The following is a 19,646-nucleotide window of genomic DNA, read 5'->3' as shown; positions in this document are numbered from 1 at the left end:
GTGCCCCAGAGGCAAGGAGCAGAACAGGGAATCATCAAGCGATCCCTCTCCCATCACTCGTTCCCAGCTTCTGGTAAACAGAGGCCAGGGATCCCATCCCTGCCCACCCTGGCTAATGGTCATTGATGGACTTAACCTCCATGAATCCATTTTTTTTGAACCTTGTTAAAGTCCTGATCTTCATAACCTCCTCTGGCGAGGAGTTCCACAGGTTGTCTGTGTGCTGAGTGAAGAAATACTTCCTTTTGTTTGTTTTAAACCTGCTGCCTATTCACTAAATTAGGTGACCCCTAGTTCTTGTGTTATGGGAAGGAGTAAATAACTCTTCTTCATTCCCTTTCTCCAGCCATAATTTTATAGACCTCTGTCCTATGCCCCCTTCGTGGTCTCTTTTCTAAGCTCCAAAGCCCTCGTCAGTTCTGGGTGGCGCTGAGCAGGGAGTGAGGAGGAGGAATTGTTGGCCCTGTGCAGCAGGTCGGTCTAAATGTCATTTCTGAGTCTCAGGTTCCCAGCTCCTGCCAGCCCCAGATTTTGAGCACACTGCGACTGTGAATGTCAGGGGGGTTACATTTCCTGCTAGTAGAAAACGGAAGCTGACGTCTCCCCTCCCCCAAACACCCTTTCCGGAAGGCAGCCCATTGATAGGGCCAGCAACAAATCAACCCTGAACCCCCGCAAACCGAACGAGAGCCTCTGCTTTCCTTCGGCGGGCAGCACTGGCCGGCCCTTCCGCCCAATCGCCTCCCGACCGGCACTGGCAGCGAGCCGGGTCTCCACCATCACCCTGCGCCGAGCTCTCCCTTGACGTGTGGCCGTGCCGCCAGCCAGCCCACCTCTGCTGCAGCAGCTCAGGCGGATTTGCAGGAAAACTCCCCCCTCGCCAGTAGCCAGGCCCCTGGGATAAGGGCATGGCGGTGAGCGTGCTCAGCGCGGAGCCAAGCCCTACTCTGCCCCGCTTCCCGCCGTGCTGCTGCTGCTTTCCAAGCTGCACGCCTGGCCAGCAGCGGCGACTGCTCTTGCAACACTCCCCACAACAGTCTTGCCGCCCCCTTTTGGGCTGGGTCCCCCAGCTGGAAACGTGCTGATCGAGTCTGGCCTCCCATTGAACCAAGGCTAGAGAGCTTCCCCCAGGGATTCCCGGCTTGATCCCAACAGCCTGCGGTTGCATGGCTTTCAGGGAACGGTCCCAGCGGGACTCACCGGGCAACCCAGTGCCTGCCATGGCTGCAAGTACCATGGTTCACCAGGGCATGGACTGGCCAGGGCTTGCAAGTGTCCCTGCCCCTCCCTCAGCATGCAGTCCCCTCCCCAAACAGAGAGAGCACAAGGCCGAGACGGGAGACGTGCAAAGCAAAGTGGGAGACCTGCATAGTGCTGCATGCCTGCGTAGGCTTGTTGGAGGGGGTCTGCCACAGTGGGACTTTGAGCTGGGAAGAGAAAAGAAGGGAGAAGGGAGAGAGAGTGAGCGAGATAGGCCAAAGAGGAACAGGCATGGCGGCGGCAGCCAGCAGGGATCAATCAGAGATCCAGCCGATCCGGACCGTCCCTCTGCTCCTGTTGGCTTTTTGTCCCCGCTCAGCAAAGCAACCTGCCCTGAGAGCCAAAGCAGCCGGCCTGCCCCAGATCCCTCGCAAGCCAGGGGATCGACCGCTCCCTCTGGAACAGGCACGCCTCCTCCTCCTGAGGGGCACCAAGCGCTCAGAGCTTGTCTCAGCGCCTGCCAGGATGGGCCCCTCTCAGGGAAGGAGGGTTCTACTAGGGAATGGGAGCGTGTCCAGCCGGCGGCAGAGCGCGGTGGGAATGGGATGCTTGTTCCGCCCAGCGCTGTGAGCGCTCGGGGACGGTTCCCGTCTCGAGGGAGGCCCAACAGGCCAAGCCCTCCAAAGCGGCACCCGCGGACAGTCGGAACAGAGCAGGCTCTTGGGATGAGCTTTGCTCCCCGTCTCAGCCGATCTGTCGGAGAGAAACGAAGCGGCGGCCGCTGCAAAGGGACACGTGCACAAGGCCACCGGCTCCGTCCCCAGTTTTTTTCAAGGGGGAACCTGCCGAAGTGACCCTTCCCGGCACAGTTCGGGGGGGACGAAGCCGCTGGAACACGTCTCGGAACAATTGTCACCCAGATCTGACAGCGAACTCCCCTCTCCGGGTGGGCCAGGACACGGCACATCGCCCAGCAGAGACTGGGGGCCGGACGCAGCCCCGGCCCTCCACCGACCCTACCGCTCTCCTGCCAGCAGCACAGCCCCACAGAGCCATCGCAGGCTGCCCGGCGTTTCCCCGCTGGGTCGGAGCCCAGGCAGATGGGAGCTGCCATCCTGCCCCCCAATGCCCCACCCAGCGTATCCCCGCTCTCGCCGAGGCCCGTTCTAAAGCCGCGGTGGAGGGCTGCTCACGCCGGCACCGCGCTGTGCGGGGTGGAGCTGTCTCAGAGGGGGCCAAAGAGCCCCGAGTCCCCGCTGGCCACAGCCACTACAGCGCCTCACCCCGCCCCTCCCCTCAGCCAGCCCAGCCCCTCAGCAAGAGCGGGGACACTCCCTGGCACCTCCCCCGCCGGGACCTACCTGGGTATGGATGGATTCCATTGGTGTAGATGGTCTCGGAGGCTGGCTGTCCATTGGTCTGTGGGGGGAGCGGGCTGAAGCCGTTCACCCCGATGGGCGTGGCTATGCTGGGGACGGGCGCTGTGCTGATCCCGGGGGGTGTGCTTGTACCTAACCCCCACGCAAAGGGGCCGCGGGAGACAGAAGGAGAGCATTAGCTCGGGGGTGCTGAGAGCGGACAGGGAGCATTTTGGGCCCGCACGGGGCCTGTCGGTGCACCGCGATCACTGGCTTGTTGGCTTTTAACAAACAGCGAACAGAAGAGCGGCCAGGCTGGGTCAGACCAAAGGTCCATCCGGCCCAGTGTCCTGTCTGCCGACAGCGGCCAGTGCCACGTGCCCCAGAGGGAGCGGACACAACAGGAAATCCTCACGTGATCCCAATCAGAGGCTAGGGACACCCTTCCTACCCATCCTGGCTAACAGCCATTGATGGACCTAACCTCCAGGAATGTGTCTAGCTCTTTTCTGAACCCTGTTAAAGTCCTGCTCTTCACCACATCCTCTGGCAAGGAGTTCCACAGGTTGACTGTGCGCTGAGTGAAGAAAAACTTTCTTTTGTTTATTTTAAACCTGCTGCCTGTTCATTTCATTTGGTGACCCCTAGTTCTTATGTTGTGGGAACAAGTAAATAACTTTTCCTTACTCACTTTTCCCACACCAGTCATGATTCTATAGACCTCTACCAATCCCCCCATACCCGTCTCTCTTCTAAGCTGACAAGTCGAAGTCAACCCCTGCATGGGCACAGCTTGTTAGGGAAGGAGCTGACGGGTCCCCTCCACATGCCTGATGGAGGCTCCCCAATTCCCAGGGGATCCAGCCCCTGCGTTACCCAGACCTGCTCTCTGGCTGCCACGGCAGGGCCTGGAAACCCACGTGGCAGAGGCAGAGCGGGGCTGACAGGTACCTGACGAGGGGGTCATCGGGGTAGCCACGAGCCCACTGACGTTAAAGGCCGCCATCTGCTGCATCTGGGCGGCGGCGATGGCGGCCATGGGGTTCAGGCAGGTCCCTTGTGCTGCCGCCATGAGGGCTGCCTGCTGCTGCATTATCTTAAGGAAAGAAGAAGGCAAGAGGGGAGGCGGGAGGGGAGGGGAGAAAGGCAGCGGGAGGAAGGAGGGGAGGGGAGGACTTGGTAGGGGAGGGAGGAAAGGAGAGAAAGGCAGTGGGAGGAGAGAGGAGGGGAGGGGAGAAAGGCAGTGGGAGGAGAGAGGAGGGGAGGGGAGAAAGGCAGCGGGAGGAGAGAGGAGGGGAGGGGAGAAAGGCAGCGGGAGGAGGGGGAGGGAAGGGGAGAAAGGCAGCGGGAAGGGGGGAGGGGAGGGGAGAAAGGCAGCGGGAGGAGGGGGAATGGGAGGGGAGAAAGGCAGCGGGAGGAGGGAGGGGAGGGAAGGAGAGAAAGGCAATGGGAGGAGGAGGAGGGGAGAAAGGCAGCGGGAGGAGGGGGAGGGGAGGGGAGAAAGGCAGCGGGAGCAGGGAGAGGGGAGGGGAGGGAAGGAGGGAAAGGCAGCGGGAGGAGTGGGAGGGGAGGGGAGAAAGGCAGCGGGAGCAGGGGGAGGGGAGGGAAGGGAAGGAGGGAAAGGCAGCGGGAGGAGAGAGGGGAGGGAAGGAGAGAAAGGCAGCGGGAGACGGGGAGGGGAAGGGAGAAAGGCAGTGGGAGGAGGGGGAGGGGAGGGGAGAAAGGCAGCAGGAGAAGGGGGAGGGAAGGGGAGAAAGGCAGCGGGAGGAGGGGGAGGGGAGGAAGGCAGCGGGAGGAGGGAGGGGGAGGGGATTGTAAATTAGCTTCTCTCTGTTCCCAGGAGCCAGTCACACGCTCCTGTCACCCATCTCCCTGCGGGGTGTGGCCACAGGTGGGCAGGAGTGGGCACTGCCCACGCCCCCTTTGCATGCAGACCCCCCCCCCCCCGCAATTCTCAGGCCCAGCTGATGCCTCTCTCTTGGAATGGGGTTTTGAAACGCTCCTGTAGCAGGATGGCTACTCCCAAGCCCTCTCCCGAATGTCCGTGGGGGGGGGGGTGTTAAATGGCCCCTGCAGGTCTGCGTGCCCATTCCTCACATCCGATTTGTGCCCGTTCGTCCCTTGGCGTCTGAGCTCGAATTCATTGGCCAACCCCACACCAAGCGCCTGGGCCGAAGACGGCTGCCAGCATGTGAACGCAGTGCAAAGGCCATTTCCCCTCTCCGCATATTCGCCTCCCCCTGCTGCTGTGAACAGCCTGACTCAGCAACACGAAGTACTGTCCCCGCGCACACCCTGCCTCTGCCCACGCAGCTGACCAAGTGGGTCCCCCCCGAAAGCTGACGCCCCAGTGACCGCGAGTGCCAGGCCTCCTTGCTGGTTTTGCGGCTGCAGACGAACAGGGCGGCCCCGCTGAGCTCTCTCCCAGCAGCTGGATTCCCAGAGAGGGGAAATGGCCTTGGTAATGCTTTAGCCTTCAGAGCCTTCTCTAACCCCCGGCCGCACACAGAGGGCAGGCGGAGGCGGAGGCCGCTGCACGGCCGGGCCAGGGAGGCCTGTCTCTGTTCGGAGGACGCGGCGTTACCTGCCACGCCGGGCCAGACAGGTCTCGGGTGGCGTGGGGCCTGCCGCAGGGGTGACCTGCCAGTCACCGCGTTCCCACGGCTCCCAAACCCATTCACAGGTGGGAAGGCCCGAACGGCTCATTCCCGTCATCTGGCCTGCTCTCGGGCGAAGACCGGGCCCGGGACCCCAGCCCCATGGCCCCTGGGGGGGGGGGCGTGTGGGGACGCCCTGCGCCCGGCTCGGCGCCAGGCCACACGGCCTCCTAGTCTCGCCTTGCTGGAGTAGATGCCCCGGTGAGCGAAGCAGGACACGGGCAGCAGCTGGGGTCCCACTGCTGCTGGAACCCTGGCCCTTTAAATCCCCGCCGGAGCCCCACGCGGCGCGCCGGAGCAGTGCTGAGGGCTGCCGGAGGGAAGGCAGCCTCGGCCCAGCCCCTTCCGCCTGGGCCCCACCCCCCTGCGGGTTGTGGAGCCGCCCCCGCCCTGTCCTGCCCCGTCCCGCCCCACCCCGCCCCGCCCGGCTCGCACCTCGTCTTGCGGAAGCCACTAACGGCAGCAGCCGCAAGACCCAAAGCAAACTCCTGCACAGTCGGCCCCTCGCTCGACTCTCGGGCCTCCCGCCTGACGAGTCTCAGGGCCGCGGGGAGAAAGGGCTGGGCCCAGCCAGGAGGGGGCGCTGTGCTCTGGGTGTGTCAGCTCGTCCAAGGCGCCCTGACTGTAGTATCTAGTCCCTGGGCCTTCACGGGCACCAGGACACCCTAGTGCTGAGAGTGTATTCTGGAGCTAGGGCATCCGCAGCATGCAGCTCTCTGCGGGACCCAGCCGTGGGGACATCGCACAGCCCCGCCCGCGTCTCCTACCGCTTGCGTATAGGCCCCGTAGGCGCCGAACTGGATGGTCATCGGGTTGAAGATCCCCAGCTGACCTGCCATCTGATGCATCCGCCTTAAAGTCCTTTCCTTGTCCGTGTCTGCAAACTTCACCACCAGGCTGGAGGAGGCCCCCTGGCGGGGAGGAAAAGCAGAGGTGCAATGCTGCCGCCAGGCCGCCCCGAGAGGGACCAAGAACCTGCAACACACCTGGCGGGCGTCTCTGTTCTCCCCCCGCCCCCGCCGGCGCTCTCCTCGCTAGCTGCAACGTCCGTTAGCCGTGGGCTGGGGCAAATCAGCAGGCTCCACGGCAGGCCACCGAACGAGGCCACTTTGTGCCAGCTGAGGTCGGGCCCCTGACTCCGGGGTCAGAGGCCTGGATTTCCAATCACCTGGCTCCGGAACAGCTTTCAGCTGCAGTGTCCCAGGCGCTCACTGCTGCCGTCCCAACTGGTGGGGTTTGTAATAACGGCCAAGCGCCTGTTCCCGCTGGGCTGGCTCCGCTCTGCATCGGCAGGGCCCCACCGGAGGGAGCGTTCGGGGTGACCCCAGACACGAGCCCAGCCCCCGGTGGCGGGTTAACTCATTCCCGTGCTAGGCCCTTGGACAAACGCTCCCCGCCCAGAGACCTGAGCCGGGAGTCGGAAGCTGGCTCAGGTCACAAGCCAGCGGACGGCTGGGCAGGGAAGCAACAGGGTCGGAGTTTGAAACCACCCGTCACCCCAGTGGAGGGCAGGTTTGGGGGCTGACGCAGGGAGGGGGACTCCTCTTCCTTCTCCGCGGCGGGGTCCCCTGGCTTGCGGGAGTGACGGCCCTGGGGGATCCGCGGAGGGCAGAGCGCCTCTCCCCGCCCGCCCGACGTGCGGCAGTGCGCATCCCTGTCCAGAGCAGGATCCCAGGGCAGCCCCCGCCCCCAGTACGGGCCGATCAGTGCAACGGCGTCCTCTATGCACCCTGCTTGGCCCTGGACTCTGCCCCTTCTGCTGCCATTCCACCGTCGCACCTAGGTAACTAGCAACTTTCTCCCGCCGGTGACTGAATGGCCCCCCAGCACCAGCGGACAGAGCGCAGGGCTGCTCAGGACCAAAGAGGGGCAACAAACCGCTCGATCCCTCTGATGCGGACTGAATTCAATGGGGGATCAGATTAGGTGGTGGCTGGATTAAGGAGCAAGCCCCATGCCGTGGGCGGGGGACGGGAAGATGGTGTGGCCAATGGGCGTGGCCATTTCTCTGCCTCCTGGGGTGGGGATTTCACAGGGGTGCCAAGCAAGGGCACTGAAATGCACGGGGGCTGTGCACGAGTGATGGTGAAATATTGGCGGGACCGTCGCGTTGTGCCCAATGTCGCCAGTGACAGGCGCACGGAAGGGTCCAGGGTGCGTGCAGGGGGGCGCACCCCAGCTCAGCTGATGGGAGTTCTCGGCCGACCCCCCTGTGCTACGCTAGACAGGAACCAACCCCCCGTGCACCAGGCCGCAAGGCCCAGCGGCCCCTCATGGCCATTCTGCATGGCGGGGCAGCCGGCTCAGACCCCAGTGGCCACACGGCCCCATGCTGGCAGAATCTGGCACCGCTGCTTAAAAGCGGCTGGGCCCCGGGTCCGCCCAGCTCTGCGGCCTGGGGAACTTTGAGCAAGTGCAAAAATCTAGGGGGGCATCCATTCCCACCGCCCCAGCCACCTGGCCCTGCAGATCCCCAGGCCCCAGGGTCTCCCAGCTGCACTCACACATGGGCCATCAGACGCTGGGGCGCATCAACTTGCCCCGAGCAATGAGAGGGAAGGGGGAGCCCTTCCGGTTCCTCTCTCCTGCCCCAGCCCGGCACTTACCGGCATGGTCTGGCTGCCGTGCAGGCTGCTGATGGCCGCCTGGGCCTCCCCGTGGCTCCCGTATTTGACAAAGGCACATCCTGGGGGAGAAAGGACAGGCCTCCAGCAAGAGGGGCCTTGCACTGCAGAGCAGAAAGGGTGCTCGTGGCGAGAGCACCGCCTGCCCAGCCCAGCTGCACCCGCCCAGGACACCCAGGAGAGGCAAGGGCTGGGCGGGCGAAGGACTGAGAGGATCGCTGACTGGGAGAGGGAGAGGCGGAGGGGGTTGCTGATTGGGTGGGGGAAGGGCTGGGTGGGTCGCTGACTGGGTGGGGAGAGGCTGAGGGGGGCGCTGGATGGGTGGGGAGGGACTGAGGGGGTTGCTGGATGGGTGGGGGAAGGGCTGGGTGGGTTGCTGACTGGGTGGGGAGGGGCCAAGGGGGGTGTCACTGTATGGGTGGGGGAGGGGCCAAGGGAGTCTCTGCCTAGGGTTGCCAGAGGGTTTAACCCAAAATACTGAACACCCCCCCAAAAAAACTGTTGAGAAAAAAAAAGGGGGAGACCAAAGTTGTTGAGAAAAAAAAAAGGACCCCAACAGTTATTAAGAAAAAAAATAAAATAAATCCAGCATGGCCCCTTTAAGAGCTTTGGGATTTTTTTTTTGCTGGCAGCCATCTTGTTTTCTTACTCTGTGCGGGAAGAACCAGGTAAGTAGGGAGGAGGGGGCATTCAGGGGGGCTGAGGGTGGGTCTGGGAGGGGGCTGGGGGCCGGGCTGGGTCCAGTTGCTGAGTGTGGTAGGGTTGCCAGGTGTCTGGTATTTTTGCCTCCTGGCAGGAAAAACCCCCCAGAAAATACTGGACATTTTAGGACATTTTAGGTGTCCAGTGTTTTCTGGGTTTTTTTAACCGAACAGGAGGTGAAAATACCGGACTGTCCGGGTCAGTTCCGGACACGTGGCAGCCCTAACTCTGCCTGGGAGGGGGAGGAGCTGAGGGGGTCACTGAATGGGTAGGGGAAGGGTTGAGGGGGGGCACTGGATGGGTAGAGGAGGAGTCGAGGGGGTCGCTGGCTGGGAGGGGGAGGAGGACTTGAAATGTCACTGCTGATTCTCCCTATGACATCTAAGCTCCCAGCCCGCCGGCCTGGGCGCTCCCGAGGGTGCTGAATATCTCAGACACAGCTGTGCCCCACCCTGGTGCAAAGGCCTGCTGGCACTCCGGGCACAGTGACTTGTGCCGGGGTGAGGCCTGCACGCTGCTGGGGAAAGGGATGCATAGACGCTTGTGGGAAGGACTCACAGACACTAGTGGGAAGGACACACAGACAGTAGAGAGAAGTATGCACAGATGCTCGTGGGATGGATGCAAGGACACTAGCAGGAAGGACGCACAGACGTTCACGGGAAGGATGCACTGACGCTGGTCAGAAGGATGCACGGACGCTCATAGGATGGATGCACAGACACTAGCGGGAAGGTTGCATGGATGCTCGTGCGAAGGATGCACGGACGCTCGTGGGAAGGATGCACGGACGTTCGTGGGAAGGATGCACAGACACTAGCGGGAAGGTCGCATGGACGCTCGTGCAAAGGATGCACAGATGCTGGTGGGAAGGATGCACGGACACTCGTGGGATGGATGCACAGACACTAGCGGGAAGGACGCATGGACGCTTGTAGAAAGGACGCATGGACGCTTGTAGGAAGATGCTCATGGGAAAGATGCACAGACACTCGTGGGGAGGACGCTCGTGGGAAGGAGCTGGGCAAAGCCACGTCCCGCGGCGGTTTGAGGGGTGCCGGGCAGCAGCCTCCACCCGGCTGTCTGGGGCAGCTCTCACCTTTGCTGGCTCCGTCAGGCCCTCTGAGGATGGTGCACTCTTCGATCTGGCCAAAGGGTTCAAAGAGCCGCCTGACGTCGTCTTCGCTCTGCTGCTTCCCCAGCATGCCCACAAAGAGCTTCCGGTCTTCTGGAACCAGACAGACGCTCTGAGCAGGGGGCCAGGCACGGACCCTGCAGCAGCGACAGGGCGGGCGCCAAGGGGGCTCTCGGGCATTACGAGCACACCTCCTCCCTCTGGCACTCGCTCTCCCCGCTCATTTCACCAGCTGAGGGTCGGTGTTTGGGACATGGAAGGGGTGCAGGGTGCAGGCTGTGGGAGGGAGTTTGGGGGCGGGCGGGTGCAGGGTGCAGCTCTGGGGGGGAGTTTGGGGGCGGGCGGGTGCAGGGTGCAGCTCTGGGGGGGAGTTTGGGGGCGGGCAGGTGCCGGGTGCAGCTTGGGGGGGGGGGGGAGCTTGGAGGAGGGCGGGGGGGGTGCAGGGTGCAGCTTTGGGAGGGAGTTTGGGGGCGGGCGGGGTGCAGGGTGCAGGCTGCGGGGGAGAGTTTGGGGGCGGGCAGGTGCAGGGTGCAGCTCTGGGGGGAGTTTGGGGGCGGGCAGGGTGCAGGCTGCGGGGGAGAGTTTGGGGGCGGGCGGGCACAGGGTGCAGATCTGGGGGGGAGTCTGGGTGCCAGATGCGGGCTCTCGGCTGGGACAGAGGGCTGGGGACAGGAGAGGGTCAGAGGAGCAGTGCTTACCGAAAACGACCAGCACCCCGCTCTGGCAGCAGCCTCGGGGGAGGGGGAAAGGGCGCTGGGGGGTCTCTGTGCTGCCTCCCCCAGGCCCACTGCTGCAGCTCTCACCGGCTGCAGTTCCAGGCCAATGGGAGCTGCAGAGTCAGTGCTTGGGGTGGGCACAAAACTTGTCTGAGCCTCGCCGTGCTGTCGGCAGCAGGGTAGCGACCAGCCCCCGTGGGCTGTTGCCCCCCAACCATACCTGTGCCCGTAGCGCACTGCTCTGCCCCCAGACCACGTGTGGCCCGCCCGCCCTGTGCCCATAGCGCACTGCTCTGCCCCCAGACCACGTGTGGCCTGCCCGCCCTGTGCCCATAGCGCACTGCTCTGCCCCCAGACCACGTGGGGCCTGCCCGCCCTGTGCCCGTAGCGCACTGCTCTGCCCCCAGACCACGTGTGGCCCGCCCGCCCTGTGCCCATAGTGCACTGCTCTGCCCCCAGACCACGTGGGGCCCGCCCGCCCTGTGCCCATAGTGCACTGCTCTGCCCCCAGACCACGTGTGGCCCGCCCGCCCTGTGCCCATAGCGCACTGCTCTGCCCCCAGACCACGTGTGGCCTGCCCGCCCTGTGCCCATAGCGCACTGCTCTGCCCCCAGACCACGTGGGGCCTGCCCGCCCTGTGCCTGTAGCGCACTGCTCTGCCCCCAGACCACGTGTGGCCCGCCCGCCCTGTGCCCATAGCGCACTGCTCTGCCCCCAGACCACGTGGGGCCCGCCCGCCCTGTGCCCATAGTGCACTGCTCTGCCCCCAGACCACGTGTGGCCCGCCCGCCCTGTGCCCATAGCGCACTGCTCTGCCCCCAGACCACGTGTGGCCCGCCCGCCCTGTGCCCATAGCGCACTGCTCTGCCCCCAGACCACATGGGGCCCGCCCGCCCTGTGCCCATAGCGCACTGCTCTGCCCCCAGACCACGTGGGGCCCGCCCACACTGTGCCCGTAGCGCACTGCTCTGCCCCCAGACCACGTGGGGCCTGCCCGCCCCTTGCCCGTAGCGCACTGCTCTGCCCCCAGACCACGTGTGGCCCGCCCGCCCTGTGCCCATAGCGCACTGCTCTGTCCCCAGACCACGCGGGGCCTGCCCACACTGTGCCCGTAGCGCACTGCTCTGCCCCCAGACCACGCGGGGCCTGCCCGCCCTGTGCCCGTAGCGCACTGCTCTGCCCCCAGACCACGTGGGGCCCGCCCACACTGTGCCCGTAGCGCACTGCTCTGCCCCCAGACCACGCAGGGCCTGCCCACACTGTGCCCGTAGCGCACTGCTCTGCCCCCAGACCACGCGGGGCCCGCCCACACTGTGCCCGTAGCGCACTGCTCTGCCCCCAGACCACGCGGGGCCTGCCCACACTGTGCCCGTAGCGCACTGCTCTGCCCCCAGACCACGCGTGGCCCGCCTGCCCTGTGCCCATAGCGCACTGCTCTGCTCCCAGACCACGTGGGGCCTGCCCGCCCCTTGCCCGTAGCGCACTGCTCTGCCCCCAGACCACGCGTGGCCTGCCCGCCCTGTGCCCATAGCGCACTGCTCTGCCCCCAGACCACACGGGGCCTGCCCGCCCCTTGCCCGTAGCGCACTGCTCTGCCCCCAGACCACGTGTGGCCTACCCGCCCTGTGCCCATAGCGCACTGATCTGCCCCCAGACCACACGGGGCCTGCCTGCCCCTTGCCCGTAGCGCACTGCTCTGCCCCCAGACCACGTGTGGCCTACCCGTCCTGTGCCCGTAGTGCACTGCTCTCTCTGTAACGCCCACCCCGGACAGCGCACATGGCGAGAGCCAGACAAGGGCCGTGAAGAGAGAAGTGGGATCCAGCTGGCAGCTTGGCAAGCGTGGATTATAGGACCAGGCTTGCTCAGTGGCTGGGCTAGAGACGGGCAGATCTCACTCTACTTTGGAGGCCCAGCCAGACCAAGACAGCAGGAATGTTTCTGAGCCTCTGGACCCACCATTGCTGGTAGCCGCTAGCAAGTTTTGTCCATCCGTGTGCAGAATGAATTTTGCTATGTGCACCCAGGCATGTGCAGATGTGCACCACCAGGGGAAACACAGGCTGCCGGTTGTGGGTGCTGTGGGCTCTCTGCCCATCAGCTGGGCGGCATTTGAATCTCTCCTGGGTGGCCGCCCAAGCGCTGAGTTAAGGTCCCAGAAATATTTCCCTTTACAATCCCATCAACACCGGGAAAGGGTCGGCTCCTTCATTTGAATCCCATTTTGGAAGGGACGATTTGCGTTACCCACAGTATGACTGTGCTCTCGGGAGCTCTGCCTCGCAATGGAAGCGGTTACCTGGGCGGGAGAGAGAATTCTCTCTAGCAGAGCTGCCAGGAAATTTTGTAACTGAGCATTTGGCCATCAGAAAAAGCCATTTCACCCAACTCGAAACGTCCCGGGAGAATTTCCCAATTTTGATTCAATTGAATTTAGAAATGAATCAGAACAAAGCTTTTTGTTAATGTCAACATGGGCTGGTTTGACATTTTCCAAAGAGAATGTTTTCTTTTTGGAAATGACTTTGTTTTTCAAATATAAAATAAAATAATATCATGGGGCCATGTTGAAATTTAGTTTATAATATTTTTAAAATGTTAAAACATTGAAAAACAAAATGTTTCAGTTGAATCTGCATGAAAAGCTTTACTAGATCCAAACTCATTTTTGAAATGCCAATGGTGGGAAATTTAGAAATTCGACATTTTATTCCGATTCAGAACAAAACCACCTTTAAAATCCTGGCATTTCTCGTACACGGGCGTTGCGCCCTGGCGCTGCCCTACCCATGGCGAGCGTGCACAATGCAAACAGCCCAGCATGGTCTGAGGGCAGAGCAGTGTGCTACGGGCACAGTGTGGGCAGGTCCAGCTGCTATGGCCTATCTATCTATCTATCTATCTATCTATCTATCTATCTATCTATCTATCTATCTATCTATCTATCTATCTATCTATCTGTGTTAATTCAAGTACCTAAAAGGGTGTCACAAGGAGGAGGGAGAAAACTGGTTCTCCTTGGCCTCTGAAGCCAGGACAAGAAGCAAGGGGCTTAAACAGCAGCCAGGGAGGTTGAGGGTTAGATTGGACCATAGGAACAACTTCCCATCTGGTTCCAGTTGAGCACAGGAATCAATTGCCCAGGGAGGCTGTCGAACCTCCATCCCTGGAGATTCTTAAGAGCACATTAGACAAGCCCAGGCCTGAGCCTCGCACCTCCCCAGATGCCCTTTCGGGAGGCTGGGTGTAGGGATAACATATTAATGTATTGAAAATGATTCCCCCAAATGGAAGTGACTCCCCATAATTTGTTCCCCACAACTTAAAGTGTTTAGATTTATTATTAATTCTTATTATTACTATTATTATTTGTTAAGATTGTTAAATGTTTAGATTTATTATTATTATTGCCCCTTTAGAATATAATGTATTAGGTCATGTAACTTAGAACTGTTAAGAATATAATCCTATGTAGCCAGAAACAGCCCCCCCTCTGTGTCCCAGGGCATGCTCAAGCTTGTGCAAGGGGCTGCTTGAAATTGACATTGCAGAGATACATTGTAACAATGCATTGTCAAGCCACTAAGGGTATGTCTACACTACCCCGCTAGTTCGAACTAGCGGGGGTAATGTAGTCATCCGCAATTGCAAATGAAGCCCGGGATTTGAATTTCCCGGGCTTCATTTGCATAAAGCCGGCCGGGCCGGCGCCATTTTTAAATGCCGGCTAGTTCGAACCCCGTGCCGCGCAGCTACACGCGGCACGGAGTAGCTAGTTCGGATTAGGCTTCTAATCCGAACTAGCTGTACTCCTCATTCCACGAGGAGTACAGCTAGTTTGGATTAGAAGCCTAATCCGAACTAGCTACTCCGTGCCGCGTGTAGCCGCGCGGCACAGGATTCGAACTAGCCGGCATTTAAAAATGGCGCCGGCCGGCTTTATGCAAATGAAGCCCGGGAAATTCAAATCCCGGGCTTCATTTGCAATTGCGGATGACTACATTACCCCCGCTAGTTCGAACTAGCGGGGTAGTGTAGACATACCCTAACTCTGCTATGGGAGCCAAGCCCTGAAATTGACTAAGGGCATTGTTACAAAATTGACGCCTGTTCTCTTTAAAACATTGTAACTTTACTCAGCACTCAGAGAATGTTTTAAGCAATACCACCCAGAAACTTTTGTAACTACAACTCTTGAATATGTAAAGTTGTTGTTATACGAAATACTGTATGGGAAACATTAATTAGGGAATGTATGTAAGAGAGAGAGTGCGTGTACGATGAATGAATGGTTCTGAGAGGTGCCAGCCTGAGAATACAGCAACAAAGGGCTGAAGAAGGTGTCAGGTGCCAGTGCAACCAAAAGGTGTCAAGTGGAGAAAACCAAGTACTGGAGATCCACCCGATGAGATCACTGACGAGCACCTGGCAGCCACCCTGGAGACATCAGCATGATGCAGCAATTTCCATAGACTGGCATGGGAAGAAATTCCTATAAGAACTGGACTAAAAAACTATGGAATCAGAGTCCAAGGTTCTGCTGCCAGCCCACCAGGAGCTTCAGATGCGCATCTGATCAGGACTTCGCTCCCCACTACCATCACTTGTGTACAGAGTACCTGGCCAGTATTCTGTCACAAGCAACTTCCAGGCTGGTAACTATACACAGAACTTGAATGAATGGCTGTATGAATGAATGTTTATATATATATATATATATATGTGTGTATAAGGGTTAAGTAGTGATAAGAATAAGTAGTTAAACAACGTTGTTTGCTTCTATCTTTATTTTTTTATTATTATCTTTACAATAAATGTGGCTTTTTGCCTTATCCCCCTCATAAGATCCTGCTTGCTTTTATTTGGTACAACATGGGTGGGGGTTCAGCGCCCCCCGCCGGGTTCATATGGAACATCACTGGCTGTTCCCATCTGCCAGGGAGCCAGGGGAACGTGCAGAGTCTGCCGCCTGCCTCGCTGTGGCTGGGGAGCGCAGGGGGCAGAGGAACTTGGACCTGCCCCGGCCGGGGCACGTGGCCCCCTCCCCCAGCTGTGCCTGCGGGGCTGCAGCGGCCACGCGGCGGCGTGTCTCACCTGGCCCCCGGCTGTGCAGCGAGAGAGCCGCCCCGAGTTAGTGCCTCTGCCAGCAGTCCCAGTGCACGGCCGGCCAGGGAGCCCCTCGTCCTGGCCTGGCGTCAGGAGCTTTGCTGGGGCACCTGGCCAACGAGCCAGCCCTGCATCCAACTGCCCGGGAGAGCAGAGGGGATTGTGGTCGCCCCGCGAGGCCTGGGCTTTGCTCCTTGGGCCACGGCGAAACTCAGGTCAGGGGAGGGGCACCGGCAGGGCTGCTGGGTGGGAGCCTGGGGGGAACCCTGCCTGGGCCCGTCTTTCTCTGGCGCTTGCTCCCTGCGCACCCCCCGCGCACCCCCTGCCCCCACAGACAGTGCGCGGGGGGAGGCGCGGGGGCAGCGGCGGGCGAGCGGGCGAAACCGAGGGAGACAGAGCGACTATGAAGTCACAATTGCATTTTTATGATTGACTATCAAAGTAACCCACAGTCTCTGGCCGGGCCCTCGGGGCATAAATAACTTAAACACGACGGAAGTGATGGTAAATAATGAGAATTTCACGATTATTACCCGCATCTGTCTTCCACAGCCTGGGTGCCGGTGCCGAGCCTAATGGCATTTGACAAAGAAAATAAGGTGTCCTGTCACAGCCCAGCCCGAGCAAATAAATAAATAATGGCAGGGACGATTAATGCTTTGTCAGTTTCAGCACCAGGCAAATTAGTTAAGGGAACAGGCCTGTCTATTGTCTAGTTAAACATAAACCATCCGCCTTCTATTGAGCTGTAGCATTCAGCCCGGTGTTCACTCTCCTGGCAGCTCCATGCCACCTTTTCCTCCTCGGCCGCCCCTCGGATCCTGGGGATTGCTGCCTGGCCCCTCTGCACACAGCCACTCTGGAGCAGGGTGTGACATGAAAGACTCTGGATGGACTCCAGCTGGGCTCTCTGCTCCAATCCACTTCCAAAGAGGATGGAGCTAATCTGGGAACAGGCGCGCATGCTCTGGAAGAAGGGCAGTCGTATATTCTACCATAATCCAGACTAACTCTCCTGTGTAGGCAAGACCTTAGCTATGGGTCAGGGTGCTAGCCTGGAACTTGGGAGCCCTAGAGTCAATGCCCTGCCACAGACTTCCCGTGGGACCATGACCAAATCCGTTCACCTCTCTGTGCCTCTTCCCAAACGGCACAGGGCAGCGCTGTCCGAGCGCACAGGACTGCTCGGGGGGGGGGGGGGGGGTGTGCGTGCACTGAGACCGAGCGGGGCCAGGTGAGGACCAAGAGAGCGATGAGGACGGTTAGCCAGATTCCCACGGCTCAGGAGCTAGGCCTGGGCCCAGCATCCTCCCAAGGACTGGGCTGAAGTGCAGGGGTTGCTGAGCACCCTCGCAAAACACTCCTCCCTGTGATGGGGGAGGAGGGAGCCAGAGCCAGAGCCAGAGCCGGGGCAAACCTTCTGAACCTCCACTAAGGAAAACACTGGACAGAGATGAGTTTTGAGACGACCCAACATTTCGCTCTGGCCCCAGGCACGGTTTGTTTGGCTTTTCTCGTCTTTAGCCTGGGACGTGCTGAATGCCCACGCAGCACGCCGCACCGTTTTCAACGTCAGACCAAACAGGCGTCTCAAAGCAAAGAGTCGGCGGATTTGGTCCTTCGGAAATGGCAGTGTGGGATTTGTTACAACTCACGGTACGTCTACACGGTGACACCATTCCGACGTAACAGAGTCCGCGTCTCCAGCAGGCAGTTATTTCGGAAGAGTGGCGAAATGCCATCCAGCTGGAGGACTGCTTCCTGTGACTCCTGGACCCCTGCTGGTCCAAGGAGGAAGGGGCGTCGGAGGAAGCGGGCTCTGTTTCCAAGTCAGGGCTGTGGAAACGCTCCCTCTTTCGAAATAAGACAGGCAGGTGACGTCGCTCATTTCGAGTGAAGCCCTGCTGTGTAGACACGCCCGCCCTGCCAGCCCAGCTTTCTTCCCCGCGAGGATGTCGGGGAAAGCGCCCCCAGTTCTCAGCTCAGGCCGTAGCGCAGAGCGCTGTTCCCTGGCAGGGGGCCCGGTGCTGCTCGGGGGGCAGTGCGTCACCCCCGGCAGGGGGCGGGTTACACTGACGCAGCCTGTCCCAGGCCCCGGCCAGGACCGCAAGCAGCCGCTGGGGCTGCAGGGGCAAGGCCCTGCCACTCCAGACACCCCCATGGAGTGCGGAGACAGCCGGGGGGGCTGGACAGTCAGGGTACGGGACCGGAGAGCAGCGATCGCCTGCCGCCGGGGGATGTCTCCTCTGCTGAGCCACGCGGCCCGGCCAGGCGAAGGCTGCTCGCCCGCTCTCTCCCGTCTATCGATTTTTAATCCCTCACCAATTACACCCTGTAAGTGGGTAATTTATTGCCTGGGTCCCTCTGGGACGGGCTGGCGGTGTCGCCCACGCCAGCTGAGTCGTGGCTAATGACCGCATGGCACTGCGCGCCCGGACTGACCCCCGCCCTGGGGATCCCTCGCCAGCCGCCGCGCCAGGCCTCGCACACCGCGGGAGCGCCGGGCCACGGGCCTGCGAGCAACGCGGCCCATCGGGGCTTCGTAGCCATTCCAGATCCCACCAAGCCCACTGGCTTGCGGGGGGGAGGGGAGGGGGCTAACGTTCCTCTCTTCACTCCTGCTCTCTCAGCGCCCCCCCCCCCAGTCCCCTTGGGGCTAGGGGCGATTTTCCCCTTCCAGTGCTGGGTCACACCGAGCACCAGCCAGGCTGGGCTCTCTGGGCCCTACCTCAGTCCCCAGGACAAGCACAGTGCAGATGGGGAAACCGAGGCACGGAAGGCTAAAGGTCCACACAGCACTCGAAATAGCAATGCTGTCTGACTGAAACAGCCACACCCCACTGCCTGCCACAGGCAGGAACACACCCTACCCCACTGTATCCTCGGGCACCTGAGACCCACCGCCCTTTCTCCACAGCCCCCCAATGGCCACAACGTGACCATGAAATCAGAAACATTCGGAACGCATTTCCACCGGCCCTGATCAGACAGCACACGGGAGTGCCGCACGTCCCGCTTTGGCCCTGCATGGCCCATGTGGGAAAGGAGGGGGTTATAAACGCCCTGCAGAGAACCCCTGGCGGGCATTTAAAGGGCAAGTTACGCGGCACTTACAGCACACCTACGCACTGCCTGTGTGCATACAGCATGAAATCCTTGTGTGGTGCCAAAGCATTGCGACCATGGGCCTTGAACGGCAGCTAGGCCCATAGATAGATAGGGGGTGTGTGTGGGGATAGATAGATAGATAGATAGATGGGCTGAGTGGGGATAGAGGGATAAAGGGGGCATGTGGGGACAGACAGACAATCCCTAGAGGGCCTGGGCCGTGCCTACATGACACCCTGGCTCCCCCGTGCATTCAGGGCCCCGAGGGGGGACTCGGAAGGTTTCGTCGCTGAGCCAGTGAGAGCCCAGCTCCCTGCTGCCGTTGGCCATGCCCGGGGAGATGTGCCCTGGGGGTGTGGGATGGGATCACAGAGCAGTGAGTCCTTGCCAGCCCCTCCCTGCAGGGACAAGCCCCTACCCCCACCGGAGCAGCCAGCCAAGACCCCCGGGTACGTATCCAAGAGACAGCTACCTCCTCGGCCCTCGCTGTCCGCCGGCTTCACCTGGATGGGGCGATTCATCTGCAACAGAGGAGGAGCAGCGTGGTTAGTCTGCAGGCCCGGGTGCATGCGGGGCTACTGGCTGGATCCTGGCCCCACGGACGCAGGAGCCACCAGCAGGGTCTGCTCCAGGTGGCACCGCTGGCCAGCTGGGGCTTCCCCCGTGACGGGCCCAAGTGGGAGCGTCCGCACAGGGAGACAGACCCCCAGCGCAGTGGGCAGAAGCCGGCCCTGGATTGGGGGCCTGGCTGGGCTGGACGCTGGCAGCCTGGCTCCGACGGGCGAACGTCCCGGTGACACTGCCCGTGCCGAGTACCCACCCGGCTGCTGGCCAGGGCTCCCTGCCAGGCGGGCCCTGCGCGCTCAGCCTGCACTCAGCCGTCCCTCCCAGCTGGGCCGGGCCTGGCTGCTGGGGATGAGCTCCCAGCCGGGAAGCCCCATGGCCAGCGGGAGGCTCTGACAGCAACAGCAGGGACTTTCCAGCCCCTCTGGCCTCACTGCTGGCGGGGGGCTCCAGCCATCTCCCGTTCCCCGACTTG

General features: G+C 61.2%; 1 protein-coding gene across 4 annotated transcripts in view; it reads right to left on the bottom strand.

The window, feature by feature from the left end:
* Positions 1–19,646, bottom strand: part of CELF6 (CUGBP Elav-like family member 6) — a 126,113-nt gene that overhangs the window by 21,218 nt on the left and 85,249 nt on the right. For 3 of the 4 annotated variants that reach the window (XM_089781927.1, XM_075897550.2, XM_089781925.1), the window contains 7 exons: positions 19,080–19,128; positions 9,641–9,769; positions 7,822–7,901; positions 5,983–6,126; positions 3,510–3,654; positions 2,562–2,711; positions 1,365–1,427 (listed from right to left, as the gene is read on the bottom strand). In XM_089781927.1, the coding sequence (XP_089638053.1) occupies positions 1,365–1,427; positions 2,562–2,711; positions 3,510–3,654; positions 5,983–6,126; positions 7,822–7,901; positions 9,641–9,769; positions 19,080–19,128 (760 nt within the window). The remainder of the gene's footprint in view (positions 1–1,364; positions 1,428–2,561; positions 2,712–3,509; positions 3,655–5,982; positions 6,127–7,821; positions 7,902–9,640; positions 9,770–19,079; positions 19,129–19,646) is intronic. The other variant, XM_089781926.1, reaches the window with a different exon arrangement.

Source organism: Pelodiscus sinensis, chromosome 14 (assembly GCF_052426305.1).
Source record: "Pelodiscus sinensis isolate ZL-2025 chromosome 14, ASM5242630v1, whole genome shotgun sequence".
Classification (NCBI taxonomy): domain Eukaryota; kingdom Metazoa; phylum Chordata; order Testudines; family Trionychidae; genus Pelodiscus; species Pelodiscus sinensis.
The sequence above is the reverse complement of the archived record's forward strand: the minus strand, read 5'-3'. Positions and strand labels throughout refer to the sequence as shown.